The following is a 13,635-nucleotide window of genomic DNA, read 5'->3' as shown; positions in this document are numbered from 1 at the left end:
TCACTTAAGAACTCACCCACCATTGTGTCTAGATACTCAGTACACCCAAAGGCTAAGGTTGTTTCCGTACAACATATTCAGTAAACAATTCCAAGGCAGACTTCTTTTTACTTGTAAAAAGAGAAACATTTTGCAGATGAGTTATGTTTGATTCATCTCCATCAATCAATTTTAAGCCAAATGAATAAACAATTTTAGCCAAGATGAATGAAGAGGCATCCACGAAGTAATACCAATACACCAGCTGCATTGAATTTATTTAAGCTTCACTGCAACCTTACCAAGTAGTTATTCTTACTATCCTGCTTTAACAGAGGAAGAAACTAAAGTGCAAAGGGTTTCAAGGAATTTATCTGAGATCATATAGCTAAGAAATGGCAGAGGAGGGATATGAACTCACCTTGGCTGGTGCCAAATCCAAGTACTTGATAATTAGGCTACACCACTTCCCAAGTAATGTTATATAGGTAAAATTAATCTTGTGCCTACTGTGTGCCAGGGACTGTCTTAAGCCCTTTATATACATTAGCTTATTAACTGTGACAGTTGAGACATTTGGAGACAGGTAAGAGGGATAACAAAAGAATCACTAGGTTGACTGTCCCATGTGTCTTTGGCATACCACCCTAGCTTGGATGTAATCTCTGTGTTACTTGAAATTGCAAGATTTTAGCAAAATGAAGTCACTCAATTATTTCTTCCTTGCAGAGGTGGAATGGTGCAAACCAGTGAGCAGTATGAATTTGTGCACCATGCTCTTTGCCTGTATGAGAGCAGACTTTCAGCAGAGACTGTCCAGTGAGTCACTGAAGACCATCCATCTCTTGGGGTGATTAATCAAATTACTCACTCAAGGCTTCTAGAAGGAGCTTCCTGCAATGGAAGGAAGGAGAAGCTCTGAAGCCAACGTATGGCATGGATGTGGAAGACTGGGCAACATATTTAGGATTGCCAGCTCCTTATGTATATGAATGCATTTGTAAGCATCCCCGAAATTATTTTGAAGGTTTTTTGATGATGAAGGTATGATAGGTTCTCACACAGCCTAAGGCAGATTTTGTTTTGTCTGTACTGACTCTATCTGCCACACAGAATGTATGTATTTAATATTCAGTGATAAGTGTCATCAGGTGATGACTGGATGAGCTGCTGAAGACATTCGTATTATGTGTTAGATGCTTTAATGTTTGCAAAATCTGTCTTGTGACTGGACTGTCAGCTGTTAAACTGTTCCTGTTTTTAAGTGCTATTACCTTTCTCAGTTACAAGAATCTTGCTGCTAAAGTTGCAAGTGATTGATAAAGGATTTTTAACAAAATAAGTCTTTGTTTTTGAGAAGCAAAAATCAAAAGCAGTAACTATTTTATATGGAAATGTGTCTTGATAATATTACCTATTAAATGTGTATTTATAGTACCTCCTATCGAACAATTACAGAGCACAATGATTGTCATTGGGTATATATGTATTTACTCTCTATTATTGGACATAGAGGTGGCTTCTGCTCCAGAACTCTATCCACTGTATTTCTACACCATGAGTCATTTTACTTTCAAAGGAAAATATTTGTAGCAACTATGAAGTATAAAGAATTTTAAATACTTGTCTCTCTTTTGCTAAGAAGGAAATTTTGAACATGCTGTCTACCTGGAATCTCTCTCTCAACAAAAGGCATATGCCTTCAGGAATAATATAACCTGTCCCATTTTCAGAGGTTCCTTATAAGGACATTTCCACATACTTCCTTAACATTTCTGAAAGGTTGCAATCTTCAAGAGACAAAAAAAATTTTACAACCCTCAGCAAACACTAGCTGTTCTGCTCAAATAAGAATTTATAATGCAGCAATGTTGACTTTGTTTCATACTGCCAATAAACTGTTAATACTAACCACTGAGTAAAGGTATGCTTTTTTTTCTTCCCCCACCCCCCGCTACTTGGAAAGAGGTCATCATCTGTTTGGGGAAGACCTAAGTAGATAGTGTGATGGATTTAATTTTAGTGTCTGCATCTCCCCAGTGGCGATGATGATCTCAAAATGTAATATTGTCATCACTTGAGAGATAATGATCTAGACGTACCATCATTATGTGGTTTTCCTCAGTAGACTCGCAGTGTTTCATTATACAAACAGTGCATGTTTATATCTTTATATCACTTGTCATAGACCCTCATGAATTACATGGCTTATGTTTATTCAGCAGAATCACATCACCTGAAGAGGTGTAATGTTTCAGGAACATTCAATTATCTAAGATTACAATTGCTTTCTTTCTTCGTGAGGTTAAGAAGTAGTCACAGGCCGAAAGAAAGGTAAGTGAGGTCTTAATGAGATTTACTCTGCTCTTGAAGGCTGGAATATTTTCTACATAAAAAAAAGAGAGGTAATCATAATCCCTTCTTTCTAAGGAAACAGACAAAAGGACACTGGTATAAAACTTCCCCAAACAATTCAATAGAAGGAAGTGCTCGTCACTGACTTTTCCCCCCACCATGAAGGCACGTTTCCTTCCTAGTCTTTGCTTCTCTTATCTGGGAGAATTTTTTTTTCCCAAGCAAAGCATGAACGGTTGCTAATTGGAAAATGGAGGCTGAATTTTACATGGTGATTCTTACCTGCTTGATCTTCAGAAACTCAGGTGAGTGGGTCTGCCTCAGTTTCCTGAGGCGTTTCTTCCATATCTAGCCGAGGAGTCTCTGGTCTTTGAAAAGTGTCTGGAATAAGGTGAAAGGAGCTAGGTCTCCATGGCAGTTTAGCCAAAGATGAAGAAGAGGGGGAATAAAAGGAGCCAGCTATGCCCACACTGTTAAGATTTCTCTCCAAAAAAAATAAATAAATGCTCTCCTTCCATCCTCCAAATGCCTCAGGCAACCCCTGAAATGACACATTTACAGCAGAGAGTAAAGAACCCTGAGGAAAATTTTGAATTATTATATAATAGTCTGTGGCATTCCCTAAGCCTTTTTCCAACCCGGTTATAGTTTTATTTTCTTTTGTGTTACAGAAAGAAAATGGAAGAAATATGATTAAAGGGGATGAGGAAATGTGGTGTGTTTTATTTGGAAGTTGTCATTTGGGAGGACTGAACATTTTCATGAGCAAGCTGGGCGTTTTAAGTCAAACCTCATTGAAAATGGTTTCTGAGCCAGAATATCTTACTCTTTAGAACTGATGTTTAGCAATTGGATGTTTAATTTTCATACATTGAAAAATGATGATTTTTTAAAAAATCTATTAGGATTTGAGAGAAAACTGTAGATATTGTCACAAAACAGAGAAATGCTCTTCTGCATGACTAAAGGAAATTTAGTTTGTGATAATCAGTACTTTCATTGGCTGCAATTAGCTAGGAGGTTGTGCTTGGAGGAGTGGGAAAATTTGCTTCATTTTTCGATCAATGTATGTAATTTTTAAAAATTGTTATTCACACTATGTAATAGGTATACAAATACTTACTACAATGGGAATGTAAAGACTGGAAAGGGGGTCCTTTTTTAAGGTAGAGGAGGCAGGTTACATGGAAAGTGTTAAATCAAATGGTTAAAAAGGGAGCTGAGCATTTTATCACTTCAGCACATCTAATTGGACTAAAATGTACTATATACTTTGGATGGTTTTGTTTCTGAGCTTTCTTTCGTTTTCCAATAAGGGGTGTGTTTTTTTTTTTGCCATAAAGCCTGTGCAAATTAAAAAAAAAGATGGGGAGTTAAGTGTGACATATGGACATTTTACATTGTCAGCTTTGGGATTTTAAATCACATATGTTAAATATGAGAATATTCACTTGAAATAAGCAATAACAAACTACAAGTAAAACCGGTGATTTTATTTAGCTCATTTGTGGGTGGGTTCTTCCATTTTCTAATAGGCCTCGTAATTTGCTACCTAATGTTTTATATGAGCTTTTCATCTTCCAGAAGCATTTCAGATTGTCCATGTCAAGGAACAACAGTGTCTTTTCAAAAATGAGAAAGTGGTCATGGGCTCGTGCAATAGGACCATCCAGAACCAACAGTGGATGTGGACTGAGGATGAAAAGCTCCTTCATGTGAAATCTGCACTGTGCTTGGCCATCTCCAACTCCTCTCACGGCCTCTCCCGCTCAGTCATCTTAGCCCGTTGTTCCCAGGCACCCCGATGGACCTGCTATGAGCAGGAAGGCTTCCTTGAGGTAGAAAATACCTCTTTCTTTCTCCAGAAACAAAACTTCAGAGTAGTAGTGGTCAAGAATGCCTGGAAATGGCTCCATAGCTGGATGAAAATAGATGTCAACAAGGAGGGAAAACTGGTCAATGAAAGCCTCTGTTTAAAAAAAGGTGAGCTATTCCTTTCAGAACAAATCCTGAAAGTCCTTCGACTAAATATCTTGTGGTGGTGGTGGTGGTGGTGGTGGTGGTGTTTTGACATTCAAGGGAAGTCCACATGCCCAACATATTTCCTACAGAAGATTCAGAAGCTAATGGAGATGTATGGTGAGGTGTCCAATGATGGAAAACTTCATTACCCTCATTAAAATAAGCCAAACTTTTCTCTTTCTATTGCTTGCTCTTCCTTCCCTTCTTTTCTTGCTTCTTTTACTAATTCAACAAATATTTCATGAGCCTCTCTTTTCTTTAAATATGGTTAAGCACTGTTAGATGTAGGAATATGGATCTAAGCATATCACAGAATATATATGTAATGACTAAAGTCAGTAATCAGGAAATTATTAGATTTTGTTAACATAGGCACTTCTATTTGCCAATTATAAGGAATTACTAGAACATCAGAATGGTGCTTTATAAGACTGGGATGAAGTGTTTTTGCAAATCTTTTGTATTGATGTTTAGGGGTAGGTATCTTTTGGAGGTTACATGCTTTTGAAATGTTAAGACTCAATAAGCAGCCACGGATTTTTCTAATTTATTGACCATTAATGGATATAACCTAGATAATGGACACATGTAAAAACTTGTTATACACATGCACAAACTGCTGGTGCAGGACACAGTTCAGTCCTGAGCTGGGAATTTTTACTTGTGGAATATATAGGCAGTTTAATCTTCTCTTGAAGTTAATCATGTTATTGTGTATTTACTCTTCTATTAGAAGTTTGCTTTAGGAAGTCATGAAAGATAAAACTGATGAATCACAATATATTAGGCTCCAATGGACTTTACAAAGCATGGGAAAAATTATCAAGAAATGAAGCACCTCACCAATTTGTCGGGGTTAAGTAAATTGTCCCAGATAAATTAACAGCAGATCTATTATTAGAGCCTAAGTTTTAACTCTTTGTTTAGTGTATATGCCACTATACCAGAGGTTCCCAAATGCTTGACCACAGATTTGTCCCATGGCTTGCATAAGAATCGCCTGGGGTAGAAAAGGGAGGGCTTACTAAAGCTACACATTCCTGCAGCTAATGCATGCTGGGCTTCGTTCCTAGGTGATGGGTTGATGGGTGCAACAAAGGACCCGGCACACATTTTCTTATGTAACAGATCTGCACACCCTACACATGTAGCCCAGAACTAAAAATAAAAATTAAAAAAATACATGTACATTCCGAAGATTCTTTCCCACCATTTTTTCCTCTACGGTCACCTCCAAGATTCTGTTTCAAGAAATGTGGATTTGTGCATAATACTTGATATTTATTAATCACCAGATAATTTTGATCCATAATCCTATAGCGAGATCAGCATCCACTGTATCCTAAAGTCTCTTCTTTAGGTGTCAATTTTTGAGGCTTATATTAGTCTTTCCACCATGGTAATCTTTGGACAACTTTTTGTCACTCATTCATTCTATAAGTTAAAACAAGCATTTAACTAGATGCCAGTTGAATGTTTTATGCCTTTCTAAAATAAGCAGTATGCTTTCATACAATAAAAGTTGAGAGTTATAGTTTCTGTTCTTATATCCTTTCTGCCTATGAGAATAAGATAAAAAATCAATTAGAAAATTCAACTTTATCAGAAAATATTCAGCATATAGCACCAATTTGTACAGTACCTTTCCGATGGTTCATCAATGGCTGTCCTAAATAATACAGAAACATTATAACATTACATTTGTACTGTTATACACAGGGAGTGAGATTCATCCTCAAACCCTAATCAAATCTTATTTAACATAAAATTATATAGTTGGAACTTAAAAAAAAAGTCCTTTGTAGATTCTGGATATTAGCCCTTTGTCAGATGGGTAGATTGCAAAAATTCTTTCCCATTCTGTTGGTTGCCGGTTCACTCTAATGGTGGTTTATCTTGTTGTGCAGAAGCTCTTTAGTTTAATTAGATCCCATTTGTCTATTTTGGCTTTTGTTGCCATTGTTTTTGGTGTTTTAGTCATGAAGGCTTTGCCCACACCTACCATGGCACGTGTATACCTATGTAGCAAACCTGCACATTCTGTACATGGTCCCCAGAACTTAAAGTGTAATTTTTTTTAAAAAGTCTAATTCATAAGGAAAAAAAGTAGATATGGACTCAGTGGTGAGTTATTCAACATAATAATTCATAGAAAGACTACCTCCGGTGACATTCATACAAATATGTCCAGTAATGAACTTCAAAAATAAAGTACCTAGAATAAGCCATTTACAATTAACCATTGAACAATGCTGTATTCAAAACATGCCTCATAATATGTGTTGGGGGAAGAGATGGATTTCTAGAAAAAGCAGATGTTAAAATTTGCACAACTGTGGTAAAAATACACTCTTATATTTGAGTACACATAAGTATAATATATACTTTTGCTTTAACACAATTACAAACTCACAGACACATTTTTCTGCTCCATCCTAAATTTGTCACTTTGTTTTTGTTTTTAGAAACAAAGTCTTGCTCTATCACCCAGGCAGGAGAGCCATGGTGTGATCATAGTTCACTGTGGCCTCCAACTCCTGGGCTCAAGCGATCCTCCCGCCTTGACATTTAAAAAAGTACTGGGATTACAGGCATGAATCACTATGCCCAGCCCTAATAAAAGATTAAAAATGCTATTTGTAGACCTATATCATGAGAGCTCGTGAGTTGCTAGAGTGTGTATTCATATGTTTGCAATGAATGATTCCAAACCATTTTTTAAGTTGATAACTAAATACTATAAAGCAGAACAAATACTTGTGTTGTCCATCTATGAGGTGAATTTTTTGTATGTTCTTCAATAAAAGAAAGCATATCTATGAAGGTAAAAATCTAAACCACATGTTTCATATTTGTTTCATAAAAGACATGTTAATAATTGGATTCAAATTTCCAGGTAATATTTACCTAACATCTACTATGTGCCAGAGCTTGTACTGGTGCTGAGGTACCCTACGCTGGTGATTTTTCACCCAAGCTGCATATTAGACTCACATGGCAGCTTTTAACTAATACTAGAGGACAAAACCTGGGCTTTTTCCTGTTGGCCGACTAAATCAGACCTTGTATTTTTAAAGTACTTCCTAGGTGATTCTGATGTGCAACCAAGATTGAAAATCATTGAATACAACTTACTCTTTAGAGTAAGGGGGAAATCAGATACATAAATAAATAGGTAATTACAATAGAATGCAGACAGAAGAAAGTGTTTTCCTTTCCAATACATGTACTTGCCAGTATGTCACATAAAGCACCCATTCTTTAAAAAAATGTTTCAAGGGTAATTTTGAAGTTGCATATTTTTAAACAGTCTTTTGGGGACACATAAAACTTTATCATGTTAATAGTTTAGCTGTCACAGTTATTACTAACTACCTCTTCTCCTTGATTAAATTAATAAATGTTTCAACTTTGTGCAAAGTGTTTAATGTCAGAACAGTAAAGAGAAAAGAAATCATGAATCTTTAAGGGCTACTTTCAGAATGCCGTAAATAGCGTATGGCATCATAAATTATTGCTTTTGTCTTCTATGCAATCCAAGTATAATTTTTAAACGCACCAAGCTATCAAATGTTATAGTTGACTGGGCACAGTGGCTCATGCTTATATACCCCCAGCACTTTGGAAGGCAAAGGTGGGAGGATTGCTTGATGCCAGAAGTCTGAGACCAGCCTGGGCAACACAGTAAGACCCTATCTCAAAAAGAAAAAAAAAATTACAGTTACGTCTGTTCCAACAAGAAATAGTACTGGCCCCAAGCAGACAACAAAGGTTACAGTGGACCAATTATTGAAGTTTCATGAATCTATCAGATGGGGAAAATTTCTGATTCCTTGGCCTCCATTTCTATATAGGAAACAGGGAAATTTACTCAAAGGAAATGACGGTTTGCTAGTAGATCTAAGCAAATACTCCTTGCCGGGGGAAAATTAAAACATTACAAACTTGAAAATGGTTTCAAAACATTTATGCAAATCCATTGGCGGATAGACGGTGTCTCTGTGGTTCAAGGACTTTCAGGTGAAGGGTGCAGAACTCCATCCACGGTTTCGATGACTTTCTGCAGGAATGCCAAGTCTCCTTACATTTATAAAAAGCTAACCGATTGTCTAAAATTGTTATTTTCACTCAGACATTTTAAATTGTGAAGAAAATAACACTGAATATAGAATGTCCGCCAATCAATCAACATTTATTCACTACTCTACTCTGATTCATTCATTCAAACCTCACCTTTCTCTGACAGCAGGAATTGTCTTTTAATTCCAAAAGCAGCACTGGAAAGCAGGCAAATTTTTTGTAGGCAAATTTTCATGTGTCCATGATATGGCTGAGCTGGTGAAATCCCTCAAAGAGATTTTGCTGATGAACTAAACTATGTTGTTGGCAGGCTTGATAGAACCGCTGGTTAAAGTAATTGTTGAATTGTAGTGATTTGGGAGAGGGAATAAAATGTGTGAACATTGTGAAAGATAAGCAGTCATATATATACACTCTTGGGAAAAAGTTTTGGTAGAAGTTTTTGGCTTTAATGGCTGGCAGAAGTACTTGTGAATGCAAAGAACTTGTGGGGAAAAACAAAACAGAAAGTGTCTTTTGTGTATACAAACCCTACTTTTGACTAATTTGGCTGTCATGGTCATTTTAGGGTTTTTCTTCTGGCATCATTATAACAACATGGGCCTTGTAGTAGACCACTTTAAAGTATATCTGAAAACAATTGTTATCAATGACAATTGATAGGTGATTTATATGATCATTGAAGATAGCGGGTATAGCATCCAGAGTTCCCCAGCCATATTCAGCCTGTGACACATCAATGAAATTATCAGGGCACACACAGGACTCTGTATGACTTTCATGGGCTCTGGGTTCCTTTCCCTCTGTGGTCCCCTTCCTCTGCTGAAAAAAAAGAAAAGTAAAATAATAGATTTTCATGTAGCCTAAAATTCTCATTTTTTCTAATCTGTGAAAAAGTTAAAACATTTTCTTTGACTCTAAAGTTACTTTTTTATTTTCAAAGAAATTAAATCATTTGTGTTGCCCTAAAAATATCATGGGCCCTAATCATTGTGCCTTGTGTCTAATGGACAAGTGAGTCCTGAACATGCCAAGTAATTCACCCCATTTCCAGTTCCCCCTTCCCTCACTCTGTTTAGCCTCTGGTTCAAAACATCTCTCCTACAACCTGATAGCCCTGAATTTAGGAGCCATTCTTCCTCCTCCACCCAGCATGCTTTCCTTCTACCCTACTATTTCAGTCTTTTCTCCTAAAGAAAACATGGAGTATCGGGTAAAACAGGCATATCTTCATAATGCAACCCATAGTAGAATTATTGAGTAATAGTTGGTTATTGAAATATATTTATTTGATTTAGTTAGCCTTTCAATTATTTTTTTCATCTAATTGTTTTCCTGTGCTATGCTTTAGTGTTTTACTATGCTATGTCTTAGTATCAATTTCCATTTATCAATTTTACTTTCTAATCATGGGTCTTCTTTTATTATTAAACTTTAAGCTCTGGGGTACATGTGCAGAACGTGCAGGTTTGTTACATAGGTATTAACATGCATGGTGGTTTGCTGCATCCATCACTCCATCATCTACGTTAGGTATTTTTCCTACTGCTGTCCCTCTCCTATCCCCCTACCCCCTGCTATCCCTCCGCTAGCCCTCAACCCCTAAACAGGCCCCAATGTGTGATATTTCTCTCCCTGTGTCCATGTGTCCTCATGGTTCAATACCCAGTATGAGTGAGAACATGTGGTGTTTGAGTTTCTGTTCTTGTGTCAGCTTGCTGAGAATGATGGTTTCCAGCTTTATCCATGTCCCTGAAAAGGACATGAACTCATCCTTTTTTATGGCTGTGTAGTATTCCATGGTATATATGTGCTACATTTTCTGTATCCAGTCTATCACTGATGGGCATTTGGGTTCGTTCCAGGACTTTGCTCTTGTGAAAAGTACTGCAATAAACATACGAGTGCATGTGTCTTTATAATAGAAAGATTTATAATCCTTTGAGTATATACTCAGTAATGAGATTGCTGGGTCAAATGGTATTTCTGGTTCTAGATCCTTGAGGAATCACCACACTGTCTTCCACAGTGGTTGAACTAATTTACACTCCCACCGACAGAGTAAAAGCATTCCTATTTCTCCACGTACTCTCCAGCATCTGTTGTCTCCTGATTTTTTAATGATCACCATTCTAACTGGCGTGAGGTGATATCTCAGTGTGGTTTTGATTTGCATTTCTCTGAGGTCCAGTAATGATGAGCTTTTTTTTATGTTTTTTGGCTGCATAAATGTCTTCTTTTGAGAAGTGTCTGTTCATATCCTTCACCCACTTTCCAACTTTTTGATGGGGTTGTTTTTTTTCTTGTAAATCTGTTTTAGTTCTTTGTAGATTCTGGATATTAGCCCTTTCTCAGATGGGTAGATTGCAAAAATATTTTCCCATTTTGTTGGTTGCCGGTTCATTCTAATGTTAGTTTCTTTTGCTGTGCAGAAGCTCTTTAGTTTAATTAGATCCCATTTGTCAGTTTTGGCTTTTGTTGCCAGTTCTTTTTGTGTTTTAGTCATGAAGTCCTTGCCCATGCCTATGTCCTGAATGGTATTGCCTACATTTTCTTCTAGGGTTTTTATGGTGTTAGGTCTTATGTTTAAATCTTTAGGCATACTCTTTATTTCACTAATTATATTTTCTGAAATGTTAATGAGTCTTTTAACCATTTTCAATAATTATTTAGTCCATTATTCCCATGTATTCCAGTAAAATTTTAATTAATGCACACGTGCGTGCATGCGTGTGTGTGTGTGTGTGTGTGTATACAGTCATTCCTTAATAACATGGGGGATGATCTCCAGCACCTCCTGCAGACATCAAAATTCAAGAATGCTCAAGTTCCTGATATAAAATGATGTATTGTTTACATCCTCCTGTATACTTTAAATCATCTCTAGATTGCTAATAACACTAACAGAATGTAAATATAAATAGTTGTTGTATTGCTTAGCGAATAATGACAAGGAAAAAATGTCTGTACATGTTCAATACATATGCAACCATCCATTTTTTTCCTAATACTTTTGGTCTGCAATTGGTTGAATTCACCAATACAGAACCTACAGATACAAAGAGCCAACCAGATAGACAGACAGACAGACAGATAGATATCTTCCTTTTCTAAAGTAGCTCCTGTTTCATTTGTTATCTCTTTTTCAGATTGATTTATTCATTTTTAAAAAGGCACATTATATTTGGCATCTTCCAACGGAATAGAAAGTATCAGAATAGTTAAAATCTTCTATTCCAAAAATGAATTTCATTCAAGTTATTTTCTTTTCAACATGCTTAAAAGTTATTTGTATCATTTAAAGAAGGGAAACTAACACTATCTATATAATATTTTATTATATATTATATAAAATCTTTTTTATATATAATAAAAGATTATATAAAAGCATTCCTATTTCTCCACATCCTCTCCAGCATCTGTTGTCTCTTGACGCTTTTAGAATTATTGAGTAATAGTTGGTTATTGAAACATATTTCTTTGATTTAATTCGCCTTTCAATTCTTTTATCATGTAATTTTTTTCCTGTGCTATGTTTTGGTCTTTTACTATGCTATGTCTTGGTATCAATTTCCATTTATTAATTTTACTTTCTAACATAAAGATTAGATATATAATGTATATCTAATGTATATATAATGTATATCTAATCTTTATATTATGTATGTCTGTACATGTTACATATATAAATATTATATATGTTATATATATTTTATATATCTCTATAATCATTATAAAAACTTTATTTCTCAGCCAATCATAGATTAATTTACAAGATAAAATACACATTGCTCTTGTAAAAATGAATTTGAAAGGTGGTCTTGATATTATGTAGTCATTACAAATCACTTTATAAGGTGATAATACCCTATAAAAAGAGCTTTATGCAACTTGAATGCTAAAACTTTTTAGATTAACCAAGAATGGTCTACCTCACCTTGAATTGTGTTCTGGGAGAAATGTGTTATGGAAACAATGTAGTAACAATGGTACAATAAAGCTTTCAAAAATAGCTTTCACATATTGTTCCATTGTATGAGAAGTTTTCCTTGCATTTGTCAAAACATCTTGCTAATTCATGAGCTATGAAATGTATATACATTTTTTAAGAACATCCAAAGAATTCATGGATACCAAAATATCCAAAGATCTACTATTTTTAAATAAAATTTCATAGCACCTATTTCAAGAGTTCAGGAGATAGAAAAATAAACTTAATTTGATCATCTTATCTATTTCTGTAATGGATTTTCTTTCTTTCCATCTGTTTTATAGTCCTTCAGTACCCACATAAGAGATGATTCTAATTTCTTTTTGGTTCATATTATGTATATGACTAAAACCATATATATATATATACAGATATATACATATATATATATATGTATGTATGTGTATTAGGAATCACCTGAAAAACTTGTTAGAACAGCAGGTTTCAGGTCCAACACCAAGTCTGCTAAATTGCAGATTCTAGGGGAGGACCAGGGCTTCAAAATTCTAACAAGCTCCAAAGGTGATTCTGATGCCTACCAGAGTTTGCAAACCGCTGCTTTAAATTTGACAAAACTTGGAAGTTGAATGTTAACACTAAATCTTCTTTCTTGCTTTTTAAATAGCACAAGTTAAAAACACAGACACAAAATGAAAGGGTACTGGACCTGAATATTCTGTAGTTTCTTTCTTTGGAAAAAAGGTGGCAGTCTAAAATGGAAAATGAACTTGTTTGGTATGGGATGTTTTAAAAATATATTTAGAAGGTTAATCAAAGATAATTACAGAAGACTGAAATTTTTTCCATAAGATAGTCCAAAGCTACATGCAGTGGTAATAATCTATGTTATTTGCAGAAGAAATTTCAAGAGTGTTTTGAAAATTTATCTAATTTTGGGAAAGTCCAGTTTCATCTATTGAATTATGTAAGTTAATTTTTTTAAAAGGCCCTCTCTTGCTAAGTAAATTGCTTTCATGTGAAGAATTTGTAAAACATGAGAAAAGTTTATAACATAAAAAATTCAAAACATAAAAATGTCTTACAATTAAAAACTTACCAACAGCTCCTTAGTGAAGAAGAGTAAGCATAGGTTGACATACTAAGACATGTAATTACATGCTAGGTATTTAGAAGCTGGTTTTTGTCATAACCCCATGTTTAAAATTTTTTTGAGGGTCTAAGAGCTAAAATTGTCATACGTAGCAGTC

General features: G+C 35.3%; 2 protein-coding genes across 5 annotated transcripts in view; both read left to right on the top strand.

The window, feature by feature from the left end:
* The window catches only part of PTPRR (protein tyrosine phosphatase receptor type R), a 286,532-nt gene extending 284,642 nt beyond the window's left edge, over window positions 1-1,890 (top strand). For all 3 annotated transcript variants that reach the window (XM_078336875.1, XM_002752758.6, XM_009004212.5), the window contains one exon: window positions 709-1,890. In XM_078336875.1, coding sequence (XP_078193001.1) covers window positions 709-802 — 94 coding nt within the window. In that variant the 3' untranslated portion in view covers window positions 803-1,890. The remainder of the gene's footprint in view (window positions 1-708) is intronic.
* Window positions 1,891-2,557: 667 nt separating this feature from the next.
* The window catches only part of PTPRB (protein tyrosine phosphatase receptor type B), a 121,641-nt gene continuing 110,563 nt past the window's right edge, over window positions 2,558-13,635 (top strand). For both annotated transcript variants that reach the window (XR_013521927.1, XM_002807127.7), the window contains exons 1-2: window positions 2,558-2,639; window positions 3,919-4,317. Coding sequence is in view for 1 of the 2 variants with exons in the window: in XM_002807127.7 (XP_002807173.4) it covers window positions 2,585-2,639; window positions 3,919-4,317 (454 nt within the window). In the remaining variant the exon portion in view is untranslated. The remainder of the gene's footprint in view (window positions 2,640-3,918; window positions 4,318-13,635) is intronic.

The sequence above is a fragment of the Callithrix jacchus genome, chromosome 9 (genome assembly GCF_049354715.1).
Source record: "Callithrix jacchus isolate 240 chromosome 9, calJac240_pri, whole genome shotgun sequence".
NCBI lineage: Eukaryota > Metazoa > Chordata > Mammalia > Primates > Cebidae > Callithrix > Callithrix jacchus.
Note: the sequence above shows the minus strand (reverse complement) of the source record. Positions and strands in the feature narration are given on the sequence as shown.